General features: G+C 41.9%; 1 protein-coding gene across 4 annotated transcripts in view; it reads right to left on the bottom strand.

The window, feature by feature from the left end:
* The window catches only part of grin2ba (glutamate receptor, ionotropic, N-methyl D-aspartate 2B, genome duplicate a), a 139,613-nt gene extending 120,746 nt beyond the window's left edge, over window positions 1-18,867 (bottom strand). Inside the window, exons 1-4 of one of the 4 annotated variants that reach the window (XM_005737969.2) lie at window positions 18,610-18,867; window positions 18,111-18,245; window positions 11,172-11,310; window positions 9,763-9,870 (exon numbers count right to left, since the gene is read on the bottom strand). In XM_005737969.2, coding sequence (XP_005738026.1) covers window positions 9,763-9,789 — 27 coding nt within the window. In that variant the 5' untranslated portion in view covers window positions 9,790-9,870; window positions 11,172-11,310; window positions 18,111-18,245; window positions 18,610-18,867. Of the gene's footprint in view, window positions 1-9,762; window positions 9,871-11,171; window positions 11,311-14,704; window positions 14,888-16,592; window positions 16,654-17,203; window positions 17,323-18,110; window positions 18,246-18,609 lie in introns of those variants that run through there. The other 3 variants (XM_005737971.2, XM_005737970.1, XM_005737972.1) reach the window with 3 other exon arrangements.
* Window positions 18,868-19,572: the final 705 nt, after the last annotated feature.

Genomic DNA, 19,572 nt, shown 5'->3' with positions numbered 1-19,572 from the left:
CAGACTACTTTAGACCCGGAAGTAGGATTCGTCGCGTCATCACTGAACAACCGGATTGTGGCCGCTGTAGGACAAACATGTTTTAGTCACCCAAGAGAGCTCAAAAACATTACATTTAGACTTAAACCCATAACAGCTGCAGCTGGGCAATGTGTCTCTACTGTTTGGACTGGATCCCCCCAGGAATTTTTTCCTATTTGTGGAAGGCTGTCAATCCACTGTTTACCTCAGCAGTCAATGGCGGGTGAGAAGCGTGCATCTTTATTTACTTCTTTAAGAGGCTGTAAAACTTTCTGAAAGGAGTCCAATACACAAAGAGTCAAAAAAGTTCACTTCCAACCAATGATAGCAATACTGTAGTGAGTTGTTGAGGACATCCTGAACTTTTATGTCACTAAGACTATTGTTTTTGCCGGTGTTAGCATCACTTAGCCACTGTTAACTTCTCTTAGCTGCTGCTAGCTAGCATTATTGACACTGTGTTTGAAGCTGATGTAAAAAAGTTGATTGTTGGACACTTAGCAAATAAACTCTCACGCGTGTTAATGTACTCAAGCTGTTTATCAGAGGGAAAGTATGATTTTTAGGACACAAACCTAACATTAGCTGGTATAGGATTTGCTCGTAACTAGCTTGTTCTAATTTAGTCAGATAGCTGTCAGCTGTCCAGAGACAGGGCCACATCTCTATTGACAGTCATTGCAATAATATATGCAATAATAAATACGCATGTTTATGCACGATCTCTTGGACATGAGGCTTGAAGTGAGGAGGAAAAGGATGATGTTTTATTAAAACACCAGTGGCGTTGTCCCTTTCCTCCACAAAATGGTGACCACTCGCATGTGTTTTTATCGGAAATATTTTAAGATTACGAGAACCCATTAATTTGTTGGAATACACAGCTACACACTAATCTATATAATGAAAACAATAACCTTTTTTTCTATATAAAATCCCATCAAAATGACTGACTGCCCTTTCAGACGTTTCACTTCTCTCTGCACACATGCGCAGAACTGTAAATCTCGATTGTTTCTGAACTATTTTAGGTCACCCCGAGGGTTTCCTTTCTTCATAATAGATGTCAGACACTTGAGCAGCAGTTACAGATAATGTCAGACAGCAATTCTGTCGTGACAGATATTAGAGCTCCAGCAGACTTCTGTCACACTCAAACTCACCACTTAGCAGCAAGAAAGTGCTACTTTCTTGTGGTATAGCAAGCATATCATTAATATGTAGAATTACATAGAGTGCTTGCCCATGTGGGAGGGAACCTGTCAGTCATCAAGCCACCTCTATATCTGTAACCGATATCAGACCCAAACATGGTTACATTGTATGAGAGCCCTATAAGAAAAAAGAAGCCTGAATGTTGCATTGAGTTCGTCGTTTAAGTATTAATATGTATTCTATGGATCTCCTGGCCTGAGACACTTTAAAGAGTCTCTGCCCTCTACTGATTTTTATAGTACTATTAAATATATATGTGTATGTAATACATCTGGAACATAAGTTTCTGCTGGTCAGCTACTATTTTTTTAATGGTTTTTAATAGATCTGTAATGAAAGAGAACATGTTTTAAAATCTTAGGTAGAAGATCTTAAACTTACTCACCGGTATTCTTTCACACGTACACATTTTAATGGAGGTACCATCAGGGTCTGGCTGTGCTAGCGTGTTCTAATTGTCTCATCTTTCGAAGTGGCACATTTTTGGGCCGAGGTTTAATTTCACACCCAATCCACCTCTAATGCTGCTGTTATTTACACCCTGTCCCATCAACACTGCGCACACATGCAAACGCACTTACACCCTCCACTTACACCTCTAAACATATTCCTGTCCCCTCCCCATCACCCATCTCTACCAGTCGCTGTCATTTCGATCTTTCTGTGCCCCCTCATCTTTCCCTTAATGTCCCATCACCCAACAACAGCCCATCTCTGCTAATGGTAAGTTAATTGGCAGGCTGTTGTCATGCATCACTAACAGCATTAGAAATAAAAGACACACACACACTTGTCATTCTGCCTGTGAACATGAATAGAACAAGGTCGACCACAATATGATTTTATTTATTTCAAAACATCTGTCCCTAAAACAACATCTGGATTTGCCTTAAAATTAATTTTGACAGTCTACTGACTTCTAGCACTATGCTCAAGTGTCACTCTCTTGTGCATAACACTTAATGGTGCTAACTCACAACCTACAGATCTTCAGCATGGACGTCCATCCGTTTATACATCCATCCTTTAATGAGCCCGGAGCAGCTAGCCTGCTAACAAAAACTAGTCGGCTATCAGACATCATCTCTATTCTTGCTTCCCATCACTGGCTTCGGGTGAAATTTAGAATTCATTTTATTAATAACATCTAAAGCCCCACATGGCCCTATTCATGTCTTCATCACTTAGATTGGACTATTGCAATTCTCTTTACCTGGGCCTCCAACTCTCCCTCCTTCAGCGCTTGCAATTAGTCCATAATGCTGCAGCACGCCTCCTAACCGGCACTAGAAGGCATGATCACATCACCCCTGTCCTTGCTAACTTACACTGGCTTACCGTCAAATATCGCATTGATTTTAAAATCTTTTTGCTCACTTCTAAAATTTTAATTAACTTGGCCCTTAGCTACTTAACTGATCTCCTTGACCTGTATAACCCAAAAAGAGCACTAAGATCCTCCAGGCAACTGCTCCTAATGCAACCGAGATCTCGTTTAAAAGCCAGAGGTGACCGTTCCTATGCTATTGCCACTTATAGACTCTGGAATAATTTCTTGGAATCTATTCAATCATTCAAATCGTACTTAAACTTAGCTCAAAAACTTAGCTTTTGAAGCGAATTAGTTTGACTTTCAGTCGGCCTGCACTACACCATGTAATTGTAATTTTTAATTGCAATTGTACTATTTGTTTCTTGTTCTGCCCGCTTTGCAGTATTATTGTGAAGCACTTTGATGTACACTAGTCTTTTAAAATGTGCTACAGAAATAAACTTTGATTTGATTTGATGGCCATGCTCTTGTGTATATAGCACAGCTACAGAGAATTTATAACAGCAGTCAGCCTCTCTGATCATCTTTAACGGTTTCACACTCTTATTTTAAACCCAGAGGTAACCACGCTTTGAGGTTATGGCACGTAGTTTATTCACTCCAACAATATTAGATCCACTTTAAAGAACACTGGCTAAGAGCAGCTAACAGAGGCTAACAGCAGCAAAAACAGCAGCGCTTACCGACAGAAAACTTCAGGATTTTCTCAACAACTCACCTCAGCTTCTGTCATCTGACAGATGTGAGCGTCACTGATTTATCAACTTTTATCGGACTCCTTTCAAAAAGTTCTCTATCCCTATCCAGAGTAAATAGACACAAACATATTACAGCTGAGGTAAACAGCAGACTGACAGGCTACACTTTACCATTTACTCACTACAGATGGAAGGCAGTCCGATTTGTTTGCCTTACCGTAGCTACAATTGCACATTTGAATTGAGAGAGATAAGGAAACAGAATTCATATGACTGCAGTTTGCAAAAAACTGATACTGTATCTAGTTTTGAGATTTTACACACGTTACCTTTAAAGGCCCCAACTTCAAATCACAAATACTAAAAAACAGTATTGGTCTCCATAGATAAAATAATTCAGGGGGTCAAAATGTCCAAAATTTGTTTGTACACCTTTGCATTTACTGGTGAGATAATGACTGAAATCTCTCCTGGTCCTTTTCCTGACATTCAACCCCAGCATTGGACCATAACTCCAGTGCCAGCTCAGACCTGTGATTTATTACTAAACATCACTTTTATCCAGTCATCCACAGCGCAGTAACGCGTCTCTTTATCCCACTGTGTTCTCTTGTGTAGGTGTGAGTGCTGGTTTTTGTTTGGCTTGTCTTTATGTAAATCCCTCTTCATTAAGTCCATTTCTTGCAGTTCTGTCACAAACACTGGCTCCTGTGCTGCACATTTGTTTTTTGTGCATTTTCGACAGTTCATTTACACTGGTGCTCTGACATCTTCCAACTACCCTTTACAACTTTCCTTTTAACCCCCTTTGTTTCTACTTGTTTAAGACCCAGCTGAGAACAGCCAAACTTTATGTTGGATTTCCTTCTTGAAAGAAGTCTGTATCGTTTCAAGTAACAGCTCTCAATCAGCCAAATCCAACAGTTTGTTACGGTTTGCAAACACTTTAACTATAGACCTTTTGTCACAAACCTGGAAACAAAATAATTTTGTGCTGTATTTGTGTTTTATTTATTGCTACAAATTAAAAAAGCCTAACAACCTCCAAATGCAGTGATTAGATGACAAACAGTTCAATCCAATTAAACACCAAGCTGTGTGACAGTGCCTTTTAGCAATATTGAACATGCAACATGTTTAAATGGATATTTAGATCAAATGAGAGTGCAACTGAAAAATTTCTATAGATCAACTTGTATTTTTTTTTGCACTGCCTTCTCTGTGGCATGATCGGCAATTAATCAATCGGCTCTCTTGTGCAAAGAAATACTGGCCACGTTTTTTACAACTCAACAATCCTACATGGACACTTACATCGTTATCAGTAGCTCTGAAACTCTGGTCCCGGCTTTCACAAATCGATGTGAGATGCAAACAGGAACAATCGACTAAACACACAGAAGGAGTTAAATGGCTGCATGAGAGCTGCACCGTCTTCAGGTCCATTCAGTTTAATCAGCCAGACTTTGACAAAACTATTATCTTTGTATTCTGTAAAATAGCGCACATCACAATCGCCTCTCTCACATGCTTCCTTTTGTCTGTGCGCCTGGTTGGAAGCACTACAGCATCTGGTTGTTCTATATGACACAGATTGCCCCTCTCCACACTTCCCCCTCCCTTGCTCTGCATCCTGGTTGCCACACATCATGGGTTTTGACAGTATGTGGATGATGTCCCTGAGGGAGGCATTAGCTCCCTATCGGGTCTTTTTCTGCTAAACTCCTACTGGGTATTTTTCTTTAAACACAACCCAATCAATAACTTTTAATATTACCTTCTGGCAAACACAGTCAGGGCGAAAAAAGCTGCAGGTGGCTTTGTGGCTGAGGCTGAGAGCCTCGGAGGCGAGAGGCAGAGTAGAAAATGCTGTGGAGTTTGCTTTGCTTTAGTGAGCCCACTGAAGCGCGGTGAGCATTACCGATGACATTTCAACAGCAGCGGGGCTGCGAGACAGCGCCGTGCATTCGGGTTCAACTTGCAGAAGCGAGTGCATTCAGGTATGGTTGAGGGTCACTGCCCGTGCTTGACCATTTCATCTTTGCAACATCACAAACAGGCTTTTAGAGGTTTTTGTGTGTATGTGTGTGTGTGTGTGTGTGTATGTGTTTGTGCACAGCTTAGACGATGATGATGATGCACCTGCATCCAGTCTCATGGCAGGGGGGCACTACTTTCTCTTGCATTGGGGGAAGTAATCTCTTTTCTGGTATACACTGATTTATTGTCTGGCACAGCTTTGATAATGGGAAATAAAAACAGTGCTTAGTGGAGCTGGGAGAAAGAAAAAGAAGTTTAAATAGCGTTACTTAGTTGCAGCTCCTGCACAACAGCACATTAATCAGATCTCTTAGTATCGGATTAATCACACACTAGGACATAGGTGTTATTATTCCAAATTAAAGCAGGATCCTAGTGGCTGCCTTTAAATCAGGGATGACACCAAGTTGGATAATGTCATGTAAAACCCAGATTCAGTCATTACATGTTCTAAGAGGAAACAGGTTTTTTTCCCCTTTCATTTTAAACCCCGGAAATATATGAATTTCCCTGTCTCACTGGTCTGTCAATCTGCAGCATACAAATGATTGTGCGTTTCATCTTTCAGCTGCAACACCCACATGTCACTCCTCAAAGCACGAGCACAAGCGCTTCCTGTCTATCGTGGCTGCATAAAGATGCTGACCTGTGGCATTCACACGCCGAAACAAATAAGTCACACGCTCCTACAACACAACCTCTAGGTGAAACAACAAGTCAGCTGAAAACGGAGCGCACAGCTGCTCTTATAGAGCGCTGGTCACATACCTGTTCAAGCTTACAGTTAAAACTTGAGGAAACGTGGACACATTTGCACATGTGGGCAGCAGGAAAGACAGGATTACAGCATAATATTAATATTAATACAAATATTCACAGACAATTGTAAAATTTAGGGAAAAAGACAGTGAATTGTTTGATATCAAAATGATCTGCCTGCACCTGTGTTTACAAAACAACACACTTTTGTAAACCACTCATAACACTAACCACACCTATGAGCGCTATTTGGGGATTGTGCTGACACACTATTTTTCAGCATTTAGTAAATGTGGCCCTCACTGTCTTGTTCACTATTTATACTTAAAACACACTAAGGTGTCACTTTTGTTTTAAGCCTCTTTTTTTTTTACTAGCCAAATTATGTAGGAATGACCTTGCTAACCATACTAGCTAGCTAGCATTAGCATTACTTGGACCTTTAAAACGGTAGTCAACAAACGAATGGACCAGAAATTTAGTAGCCTAGTCAGTATTAACACCAGGAGAATTACACAATTTGTATCCTATGTGCTTAGGCATAAACTTTTGTGCTAAAAAGTATTTTCTGCTTCTTTAGCATGTAGCTTTTGGCTTGTACTGTTGTGCTAAACAGGTTTGCTTTGCCAAAGAAACCAGAAAAGTCATTTTAAATCACTAACATGGTAATGGAAGACCATTCTTTGAAATGTCAACATTTTATTCTGTTAACAGGACACAGACTGAAATGTTAGGATATTTCCAAGTAGCCTTAATTTAAATTAGCTTAAGCATGTATAAAGTGCTAACCATTGCAAACATTTTAGCCAAAGCAATTTTAGCTAGCTAAAAAAAAGCTAATTTATATTTCAGGTAAGCAAGATGCTACTTACAAAACTACAATTAAAAAAAAAACAAAAAAAACAAAACATTGTCACATTTTCAGAATTTTGGTATCAAAAGCTATTGTAAGGTTCTGGTCACATTTCCATTCATCTTCTATGTACAGTCTTTTATGTTCCCTGCTTTCTTTAAAGGAAACAAACTCTAACAAGTACAAAATAATGAATTAACACACTGGATGACATTAAAGAAAATAAATGAAGGAGCATGAAAACAATGTCAATCCTACTGATTTGGCCTGAATTAGCTGGGAGTCATAGCCAAATCACCTGAGCCATTTCAAGTAGGATAGACTTTTATTTTAGTCTATAAAAATCAGGAATCTGCCCATGCCCACACAAATCACAGGACGACATCATCAGATTGTTAGCTTTTTTACACTTAGCAGCCTGAATTACTTAATTTGCAGGCATTTAAAACAGAAAAAGCAGCTGTGCTATATGTTGACACTGAAAACCATGTAAACAATTAATCATTTGTCACAGATTCAAATCTTGAACATCGACTAACAGTTTCAGCACTTGTTCAGTCCAAAAAATTGGAGCACAAACACTGACAGCACCTGAAGCCTCCCCACAGCAGCATCTGAGGACGTGCCAGAAAATAACAGATGCCACCAAAGCAAATGTTGGATGTGCAGCAGCTAATGACTGGATCCGCAGGCCGTTTTCCAGGTGACTTATGCTACCGCTCCACCGCTGGAGACAAGGATGAGTGAAGCCGCATTGATCTGCTGGTTCTCAAAGCAATCGATTCCACCGCATGGATCTTTGCCGTGTTTTAAGGTCAAGCATGTATGTGATCTTGCGGTCAAATTTTAATTAATGCTAATATATGTAGCATCGCATTACTCTGAGACAGCTAAACACCTGAGACATTTATCCTGCATGACTGAGTTTCTGTAGCTTCCAAGTTTACTCGACTGCAAGCGGACTGAGCATCAGTGACGCTTTAAACTAACAATGTGACCGGCATTCATTACAAAGAGAAACGTGCCAGTGCGAGCTGTTGATGCAATGAGATGCCCACACGCACTGCTGTGTAATTTCACACGAGGTGAAAAAACAAAATAGACAGCGGCACAGGCGCAAAAAAATAAAAAAAGCTGCGCTCTTTTCTACCTTCTACTCCACATCCCCAGAAACAACTACCAAAACACTTCCCCTCTTCTCTTCCTCCTATTGTCTCTTATTATGAGAGCTTCTCTTTATCAGAAGCTTCCTGACTCTTGAATTTCTTCCAATTTAGAAAAGACACAGAGAGAGGTTGAAAAAAAATTATATCAGTAAAAATAAGGTGATCGCAATAATGGCCTGTTCAGCAAAAGACTGTAATACCAGGATTACAGGAGAAAGACAACGTTTATCTTACTGTTACACCTCAATGCCGAAATCTACCTTTTACTGCACTCCGTACATTAGCAGAGAGAGAAGAAGGCTGACCCTAAAAATGTTCAAATTGCATTTAACACGTCAAAGACTGCGGCTTTCATTTAAGACTGGTGACGTGGGCTCTTTGAGTCTAAATAAAAAGTCTCTTGTTAAATGGATTTGACTGAAAAAATGATTGAAAAGCTATGCAGCACTTAATTAGCGGCGCTGAACGGCGCCGATATAACGAGGGGCCAGAATCCCATTTAGGTTAAGTACACAAAGGTTGGAGATAAAGCTTTTAAAAAACTCATGAGACATTATTATTCTAATATGTCCTCATTTAGGCCATTATTCCAGCCAGAGCCTTTTTTTCTAAACAGTTTATGTAAGAGCAGGAAGCACGCTCGAATAATAAGCCCAGCAGACTAATAATCTGCCAGTGTACGTGTGAATGCTATTTTTTTTTTAAATCAGAAACAGCGGGGCGTTGTTGTTAATTAGATGCATCATCGCTGTTAATATATCTGTGTGGCATTAGCCGAAGCAGATAAGCGACTTGATGCTTGAAGGGCCGAGGCTAAAGCTAAAGCTCTTCGTTACAAAGCCACGCCGTTGCTCTGCTGCTGGCTAAAAGGCAGCAGGTTAAAGGTGTAGAGGAGTGCCTGTGTAATGGTGCTGTTTGTAGTGTGCTCACACAGTCCACACACTCCATCCCACCACAAAAAGAGGAGACTAAATTTGCACCAAGGCTCAGTCTCCTAACGTCACCGCTGATTAACAGTGCATGAGATGAGAGAGACGAAAAAGAAATAGAGAAGAAAAAAGTTACTGAGGAGTAATGGATGAGAAAATGTTGAAATCTACTGATATGATGATGACCTCTCATTGCCCCTGGTGGTAAAAACATTTGCTCTGTGTAATCTGGTCCTGGGTGAGAGTGGGAACGACGTCTTCTTTCATCTTTCTCTCTGTCGTCCACAAACATGCAGCGCGTGAAAACATGAGAACAGCTGACACACACACAAACGACAAAAACCAAAAAAATGAATTTAACAAAACCTTTAATTGCCTGATCAATGCCTGTGGAGTGTAAACGAGGCCGATAGTCGATCGAGGTGGGCGGGGTCGGGTTGAACGACCACGTGCTGATGCGTGCCATTGATCAAAGTGCACACTGTGCTAAAAACCAAGGATTAAACCATTCATCTGCAAGCTCCACCTTGAACCATTATCCTGACCCGCAAGCAAACCTGGCATAAGATACGAAGCAATAAAAAAACACACACTACAGAAGTTTAAGAACATCCATCATTGAGCGTTAGGAGAGGCACACACAGCCGAGATAAGATGGTTTGTTTCAGCGGTTCTCTACGGGGACAACACGAGAAAACTAAGAAGAGCTCCACCTGTAAAGAGGCCCCATGCATCAATATTGTCTTACTTTGTGTTTTGCCAGCCAAAGTCTCATCCCAGCGTCTCAGAAGTAGCATGATGGTGCGGCCTGGGACTCCTCTCTCCCTCTCATAGCCTCAGACTGAGGGAGGCCGAACTAAAGTCAACATGAGAGAAAAGACAATATGATTATTGAATGTGAGTGGCTGCTGTTAAAAAACTAATTTTGAGCTCTTTTTCCTGACTGTACATAAACAGTGCTGCATTCTGGGTTATCACAACTTGTCCCTGAGGGTGATGACAGTCTCCCCCTCAAGGGTTTCCCGTGATTTTGCCTCTCATAATAGGCCGTGATGATGCAGAGCGGTCGAAAAATTGGAATAGAGCGGGAAGTGACAGGAAATGATTACAAATGTTATCCCTGTGGAAAAATTACACAATTACATTAAACTGAATCAGATCTGAGGGGCACCGAAAGCTTTTCTTGTGGACAAATAAACACAGCATTAAAAACAACTTTCACCCCAAAATCAAGTTTACATCTTTTTACAGTAGTGCTACAATATCATTTATCCATCTAGATGGTTTTGGTGTGAGCTGCTCTGTTCTGTAGATACCATGTTTGCCTTCTCCTGAGCGTACTGTCCTCTGTCCAGAAAAACAGAAATCCCCAGATCTTGTTGTGAACAGTTTCACGTAGGAACTTTCTTTGCATTCTAGTGTCCGCATCTACATCTGCCAACCGACGGAGGAGTGCAGCTAGCTGACATCACGGCTCAGCTGAGGGGGGGGACACACTATTAATGTTTACATCCTGTCCTGCTGTCACAAGCAGGAGCTTCTACTCACAGGTAGAAGCGCACTTCCTCCTGCACAGTGATGTTTGGCAGGTGTGCTGGCTGGAAAGAATATAGTCCCCACATGAAACCGCTCACGTCCAGGTTTGTGGATTTTGTGATTTCTGAAAAAGCTGCATAAAGTTTTTATTTGCGTGGCAAACATGAGGTGAGTGCCATTTAATTCCAGAAAAGGACAACAATCTAGACGGATAAACAGCGCTCCACGTTAAAGGAAAAGAATTTCTCCCTGTGATTGACATAACTAATCACCTGGATTGATACCACATGACAAAGTCATTAGCCGGTTAACAGAAAGACGAGTTTAATTAACTCACAACCGGACAATAAAGTAGCCCTTCATTATTTTCAGGTGTCATTCTACCAGCAGGTTTGTCTTTGGCTAAACCAATTGCACTTAATCAAACAAATGTGTTTTACTCTCTACCAGGACACCTCATTAGGTGTGTGGGGTTTGCCGAAGTAAATACAGATGTTCGTGAATGGAAGGGTAAGATTAAAAATCAAGGCGCCGATGCTGAGCATTTATCTCCGCCCCCCCTCCGCATCCTAATCCCTTCAGCGGTGACTGTGTGACAAGGAGCTGGCACCGGGAACTCACAGCGGTTTTAGGTAAAATCCTCGTCGGGTCAAGGGGGTAAAGCAGCAATTTCGAGGTAATTGTACTCCACAGGAGCAGCTTCACTTCTGTTCCTCTGGAAAGACGTTTGGAGTCGCTCGTCTTCCCGACAACCGCCAGTCTGTTATTGCAGAGGGGAAAAGGGAGGACAGCGGGTTAGAAGCAGGTCACAGTCAGTTAGACTCTAATAAAGCCTTGCTACGCCTGGTCGACCTCTGACCCGCTCCCCTTAGAATCAATAAACCCGATTAAATGATGGGAACTTAAAATGCAAGAGCTGCCGTGCTCATGTGCACATCTGGACATAACTCTCAGCTTTGAATGAAAACCTGTTTGAATGCATCTCACAGCTCATCTTGAGCAAAGCGTGTGCGTGTTTGCTCTCTGATCCGAGAGGAAGCCAAGCCTAATATTTTAAATAACACATTTCCTCCAAATGCACTGCAGTACAAAAAAATGTCTTCTCCTACATCCCTAACAACACCCTCAAACTACAGTATGTGCAGCATCGCAGGAATAAGAAACAGCTTCTGTTAATCCTCTTATACATAACTCATACATCAGGAGTCCATATGAGTGTCCAAATTGCATATGTGTGTGTGTGTGTTGGGGGGGCGAACCATACTTTAGGTAAATAAATGATTAATTGAAATATGTTGATGAATAATGAACCAGTCTCTGCGGGGTAACAGATTGTACTTTTCATATTTAATAGATTGATGGGCCTCGCACAAACTCTGACGCCATGTACGCTCGCCGTTAAAGCACACTCATCGCATGCGCACCTGCGTGCCACAGAAGGCAAGAACGTATAGGAGATTAAGACATCAAAGAAGGTGTACACATGAACCTCTCTGGCTTTTTTTTATTCTACTATAGCTTGTTTCTGAGCTTATACTAATCCTACAAAGTCGCCTAAATGCTCTTCCGTGTACTTTGTGTACACACTCTCCTTCTCGTTGGACGGCGTCTGTGTCGATACAAGTCCTCTTAATCAGAGGATGAATTATTGAGTAGCCTTTTTATATCAGATCATGACCCATATTCCGCTCCCTTGAAGTGAATATACTGCCAATAAAATTGAGATGTGCTTTTTAAGTCGTCCCACATAGTCTTCCCGCTCGCTCTCGGGATTCAGACGCACGCGCCGCAGAGTGTTACGAGCTTTAGATGGAGCTCCGCAGACTGATTCCCTCATTTATACCCAGAAGATGGATGAGGTGAGGTGCCGTATTGCAGAATCACACTCGTGTGAATCCAAGATTTTTATTATTATTTTTTAGCTTGTAACTCAAAAATCAAAAATCATCTCTGCATATTTTTAGGTTCTGACTTCTGAAGCACAGGGTAACATGCAAGCGGTGCCCCGTGATGCTGTAAATCCCTAGATGGCATGCATGCGGAAGTTAGCTGGATTGTAACGTATCTAAACGCTGTTATTGCTGGCTTCGTTGAGGCAGATGCGGCGCTCGGAGCCAGACGCAGGAGTTGCATTGTTGTCTCATTAAGCAAGCACATGGGGGAGAGAGAGAGAGAGAGAGAGAGAATCAGTGGGAAGAGAGGATAGGATTATGAATCTCCTTAGCCCCTGCTGTCTCCTCTCCTGGCCTGTTTATAAATGATGACTGCAAACACGCTGCCTGTGAAATCTCTTAAGCTCTGATTCAAGATGTTCTGCAGACTTTTTTTCCCCACATAGATCCTGTGGCATCGCACAGTTTCAGACACCAAAAATTTGACAGGATGCATGAAAAATGTCCTAGAGCCACCAACCATTAAGACACACCTGTTCAGGTAACGAGCGAAATAGGTGACAATGAACGAGGAGAGAACCTTAAAAGGGACAAGTCACCTCGAAATCTAATGCATGCCTTTTTCATCTGCCCTTTAATGCTACTTATTCATCTCCATTGTTTTGGTGTAAGATTTTTTTCCATCTCTTGAACATAATGAGGCTAGTTTGCAAAAATTACATTAAAAAGACTAAACATTAATCATGACCTGGCTACTCGAAGGAAACAAAGCAGGTTTCAGTTACTTTCATGTAGGACCTATTTTCTTTCCGCTGTCAACATCCATCAAGCATTATCACTACACAGAAGAAAGCCTCCTCCTCCAATGCCCCCTAAAACAATCTAGATGGATAAAATACACTGCAGAGCAGAAGAGAAATAAGGTTTAAACCATAATCTAACAATTTGAAGGAACAGCATACGTCTATCGTAAAAGTAAGAAAATGATCCGGAGAAAAAAAGAGCAGTTCTCCATATTTAAATAGAAAGGATGCTCAGCTGTAAACGTGCTCCAAGCAATTGCTCAATCCACCATCCAGCTGTGCTCGTAGACGTCTGCGTTCCCTCTCAAAATCACAGCTCAAATCAGCTGTTTTTGACCACCGTACACAACATTCACATCACTGCCTTCCTGAACCACACACTGCCGGGTCAACACCAGTGCGTCTGAAAGTGTGCTTCTACCTGTTTCTAAACACTGTTTCGGGGTATATTACAGCAAAAGCAACGACAGCAGCGAGCCACTTGTCAGAGGCAGAGCTCGCGCTAGAGACGTCCATTTTGCAGCGTGGTGGCTGTGACAGCTTTGACAGACTACCTGAGCTTAAGTGCCCATCTGTAGCTCGGCTACTGAGGTCACATGTGTTTCAGCACCAAGCAGAATAGGTAATCGTCCTGGGTTGTGAGAGCAGATCCCAGGTGTGTGTGTGTGTGTGTGTGTGTGTGTGTGTGTGTGTGTGTGTGTGTGTGTGTGTGTGTGTGTGTGTGTGTGTGAGGGAGAGAGTCGATGTGAAAGTGCATTTTGCTGCAGACATACAGTCAAATTTTATTCCGGCCACTGTCAACCGCAAGATAAGATTTAGTCATTCTCCCACCACAAGACATTTTATTGGAGTAACAGAAGATAAAATTTTAAAAAATTCACCAAGAAAAGCACAGCGCAGTCCATCTCTTCAGGTAGATTACTTTATTGATCTACGTATATATTCCTCTCACACTAACGCACGCTGTTTTAAAGAAGAGTGTGGAGCAGCACTGAACAGATTTGGTAGAGCAGAAAGAAGAGTGGAGGTGCAAAACCCAAGGTGAAAGATGGGATGTTATTTCAGCATGTAAAGTTTTTCTTTTTGTTGTTTTTACATCATCCCACACTCTGCATCAAGGGGATTTATATTTTACATGAGATTTTTTTTTTTTAACCAGACTTTAACTGGAAAAGGGGAAAATACTACAAAGGATAAACGGTGGTGAAGTGTGAGGAAAATGACTGAGCTCTGGTAATCCGCCTGTATCCTTTTAAATTCTACCTCACCCTTATTACTGTACATACACATCCCGGACGAGTCTGCACACCCTCACACACACACACACGCAAAACAGTGGGTCACTCACAAAAAAATATATATACATATATATATATATATATGAATATCTACATCCATTCATAATCATCCAAGACATGCAAAGGCAAGAGCATGGGTGGATTCAAGGGTCCGTACTCACCTATTTAACCCTTAACACTGAGAAATGTTAAATGCGATTTGGAAGGATGGAGAAATTGTGAGAATCAAGGCTATTACATCAGCTAATTGACAAAGACGTCGCTTGAGTCTTTAATCCGCGATAGTGAAATCCCATTAGGATTCAATAGTTCAAAAAGAAATATTGAAATCAGCTTCAGTCCATTTAAAAAAAAGAGAGAAAAAGGTAAAAAAAAAAAGTCCAGAATTTAGACCAGTTTTTTTGTTTGTATTGTTTTTTTGGGTTTTTTTGGATAATTGTTAATTATTTTGTTTTAGTCGTTTGGAATCTAATCCAGGATTTAAAGGGTAATTCCACAGGAAAACATCTATATCCAGAACGCCTTTATCGTGGTTGCTCGAAAGTCCTACTTCCCATCATCTTCGTGTAATGAACAGGAGCGAGATTAAATCTCCTTCAGCACAAAAAATGGAAATACCAAACAAAAAAAGGAAGAAGAAGATGGACAAAGAAATGAGTTATGTGATTTTCTTTACTTTGCTATGCATCTGTCTATTTCTGTGCCTCTCTCTCTGTAGCTTGCACAGCACACACAGGCACACACGCAAATTATTCGTAGCGTAGTGCAATAAAGCCTTGTATCTTCTGTTATTATTTTTTGGGGGGGAAATCACTTCTGGAAAATCTGCCTTTTCTATTTCAGTAAATGTGAACAGTCAAAACAGTCCCAATGCAAAATATCTAGCAAGTCTGATGCAAGCAATGAGGTGTGAGTGGCAGGACATGAATACATATATATATGTATATACATCTTATTTTTCTTTACACGGCAAATGAAAAAACAGCAACAACAGAACAACGTACGAATAAATAAGTGGATGGAGTCAGAGAGGGTGGGGGTGATGGAGAGGGGGGGAAAAAGGATGTACGGAGAGGTGAATGAAGCCAGGTGAGTGGAAAAAAGTGAAAATTATGGCGGAGAAAAAAAAGGGAAAAAAGTCCTCTGGATGATAAAGCCAGGCTTTTTGTTTTTTTAGTCCATTCTCTTTGAGTGCTTGTGTGTGTCTGTCTGCAGAAATGAGAGTCAGTTCAGAAAGATATGAGACAGAGAGAGAGAGAGAGGGAGGAGAGAGAGGAAAAGAGGGCAGCAAAAAAAAAGGAGGCAGAGCACAGATAAGCACAGATGACACCCCGACAGAATGGACTTTGAATTGTACTTTGACACAAACAGTGCGTCTGCCGCTCTTGAATCGGACCTTTTGCTCAGTTTGACCTTCACCTGATACACATGAAGCCAGCAAAAACTTGGTTTGCCAGCGGGCATTTCCTCTAATGAACAGATGTGGAGTTTGGGTGTCTGTCAATGTGCACGACTGCTAAAAAAATTAATAAATGAATAATCACGTGAGGGTGTGAGGAAGGACGTTGTGTACGTGTGTGTGGATTAAAAAGGGGAGGGGGGGGGGGGGCACTTCAGATGTTTTAATGGAAGAACAGACTTTTTGTGCAACAACATGAAAATGACAAGACGATCAGGACGCGTGTCCGTGATGACGACCGGAGAAGGTGCTTGCTTGATGAGTCACTGTGGTCCTGATTGAGAAGAACACACTCGCACACACAAAAAAAAAAACAGGTCTGAAAACACAGATGGAAGTGAGGTGGGGGTGGGTGGGTAGGGTGGAGGGGTGACGTAGAGAGGACATGGCATGAGGCAAGAATCAGCTGAGAGCTGGATGGGAGGGGAGCCGTGCCCAAGCTAGATCGGAGGCCAGCGAGCGTGTGTGTGTACGTGCGTGCATGTGTGTGCATGTCAGGTGTGCACCCATACACAAAACACCTCGCACACACGGAAGGAAAAAGGGAACAAAAGACTTTGAGACAGACACTAAACACTAAGTAGACCTACCTATGGTTAGAATTAAGAATCGGCCAAAAAAGATGCATAGGATGGTGGGAGGAAAAAAGAGAAGGGGGGAAAATAGGAAAAAGGTACAAAAGTGAAAAAGGCATAAATAGAAAATACAAGCAAGCCAATTAAAATGACTCTACTGGAGCTGTTTAAAGCGAAGAAATAAAAAAATTTAAAAAAAGAACAGGTGGAGTCAAAAAGTAGCCAAAGTTACGGGTGGACAGTGACTGGAGTGGTGGGGTTGGGGGGAGGAGGAAAAAGGGGGGAGGTTGAGGAAGGAGAGAGCGTGGGCTGCACAGGGATAGAAAGGCTGGAAGTGATACGAATGGAGAGGAAAGCAGGAAAGAATGAATGAAGGGGAGGAGGGGGGAAAAAAAGAGGATAAAAGGGGCCAAAAAAAAAAAATCCCCGTCCTCTTTTTCTCTGTCCCTCTGCCTCTCTCTCCCTCCTTGTCTCGCTCATAAACAGAAGAAATTGTTGACCAGGTAAATGGCGAAATAGATAAGAAGACAGAGGACCGAGAGAGCGAGCAAATGGAAAGGCAAAGCACCTCCCAGCAGCGCGATGAGGAAAAAAAAGAACAAAAAACGAAAGATAAAAGCAAATACTCCAGTGGCCTCCGTTGTCTCCAGTCTGTTTGTGGAAGGGGGGATTGGCTGTTGCCAGTTGTTCCCCTTCCCCGGCTGCCTTCTGCTTTCTTCTTTCTCTCCTCCCAAAAAAGACTTCCCATCCAGATGACAAAAAAAAGGAGGGGGTAATAGAAAAAGAAAAAAAGCAGCAGGCACAGACGTCCTTCTTTCTCTCAACTCTGGTCAGAAATCACACGCCACTCACACAGGTTAGACATTGTTGCAGTGGCAACGCACAGTATCACCAATATTGCTCAGCGGGAGGAAAAAAGGCATTGGGGTTGCTGCTAGTCAAGCACTGCCTACCTCATGAGGAAGAATACTGAGCTGGAATTGCTCTGTCTCCCCTCTCCCGCCCATTCCTGCGAAAAAGATGGGAGGATGGGAGGTGGGCCCACTCACTGCATTAGTATTCATTGAAAGAGTGTGAGAGTGAGAGAGAGAGAGGGGGGAGAGAGACATGAGGAGGTGGAGGAGGAGGAGAGGGGGTGCCTTCCAACAAATGTCGAGGAACCAAACCGGTGTGTGAAACTGATAAGAGACTGGCTCCCCCTAGAGTCAATCATCAATACACGAGCAAGTAAACTGGAAGCACTGGGAGCGCCATGGGAACGTGCAGCACCCGTGACCTGACTTCAGGTCATCCAAACCTTTGATGTCAGAACCTGTGAGGACACGTTCTCTGCCTCAGTTTTGCAGCGTGCCTCCCAACGGCACGGCATTACTGTAATCCACTTACAGAACAGTTCAGTGCTCAGTCTTACAGATCAAATTTGCTTTTCTCTGAAAGGATTCCTGCGTGATGAAGCACCGTTATAAACCGATGGTGGACAAAAACATCAAAAGCCTTCTGGTCCATATTACCAAATTATAGGTGAATAATTACCTTCCAATGAAGCTGGAGGTGGAATGCATGTGAAACAGGTTCAAAATGTGGCAGAGGTTTTTCTGTCAATAGGCCAGACTGAGATGGACATGTCAAGATCAGATCTGTGATGACCATTTACAGAGTTTCAGGTATCTGTGGAAATACAATAAAACACAGTGAACTCTATGTTTTCACTATATACAACAGAGCAATAGCCCTATATGCAGATACCTGACCTGGTCTCTTTTGTTATCTGTGCATATGCTGTATATCTCATTTCTGTTATTTATTATGATTAATGCTTGCTTTTTCTTAAAGCACCGATGTGGGACAATTTCGTTATACTATTGTACACAGTGTGACAATAAAGAGCTAAAGTTGTGTTTATCCTCCAAGGTTCATAAAGAAAACACCGAGCAGTGCCGGACATAAGCTCGTCTCTCCATACCTACATATGTATTTTCTCATAGCAAGGCGACATTACCAACGTGCGTGTTTTAAATTCAGTCCAAGTTACCTTAAGCTGTTGCAGGGTAACAACCAGTGGCAAGGAGGAAACGACCACGCAGTCAACTTAGGAGGACTTAGGTGTAACTATATCGCCGCCTTGTGGTCGATATGTAACAGATCGACTGTGCGGTGTGTGATTTAGCATGCCTGGCTCCACTCCGCTACAATCACAACACAGGTCAAAGATGGCAGCGCTGTCATCGCCGCTGCGAGTGTGTCGTGGAATCCTGAAAGAACTGCGTGCAATTCAGGGACCGAGTTACAAAAAGTCACTAGCTTACAACTATGTTATGGACCAGTTTCGCAAGAATAAGGTAAGCATACCAGTATGTGCGCAAAGCCTGATGTTATCTCAGTTGCTAACTACTGCTGTACTGGGCTCGCATGGCAGTCGTTGGCTAGCCTGATAACTATTGAATGAAAACGTTCCGTTTCGTTTTATTGGCGTTAAGAGGACATATTTAAGCAGTTTACAGCAGTGCTGACAGACCTGTTGCCTAACATGATGCTGAAAAGTGGTTGTTGTCTACTTGACACGTGCTTAAAAGCTGTAAGCAAGGTGACTGAAGCAGAAGGGCACGGAAACGTTAGCTAGCAGCTAATTAGCCTAAGGTGTCGCGTTTAAAATCATCAAAATCGTCGTTGATTCAAATTGTTAGTGTTTTTCACTCCATGGAAAACTCCAAGTTAAATATATTTGTTTTAAACCAAATGTATATCTACTGATATTCATATACTTTTGCATTTAAGTTAATTGGAACCAAAGCTGCTGAAACTACTCGCTTCATTAAAGCAGTCAGTCCAGACGACGTTATCTCCATCTAAGCGATTCTCTATCTATATTTAGCCGTACAGACATACACTGTGTATTATTAATGGTTGGGAGAGTGTGGCTTAACATGGGGCTTGAATCTGCAGTCACTGAAGCAAAACAGCTGGGAGGAACGCTTGTATGTCGTTTCGCATTTAT

The sequence above is a fragment of the Pundamilia nyererei genome, unplaced genomic scaffold, assembly GCF_000239375.1.
Source record: "Pundamilia nyererei isolate P.nyererei 1_Seehausen unplaced genomic scaffold, PunNye1.0 scaffold00081, whole genome shotgun sequence".
In the NCBI taxonomy this organism is placed as follows: Eukaryota; Metazoa; Chordata; class Actinopteri; order Cichliformes; family Cichlidae; genus Pundamilia; species Pundamilia nyererei.
The sequence above is the reverse complement of the archived record's forward strand: the minus strand, read 5'-3'. Positions and strand labels throughout refer to the sequence as shown.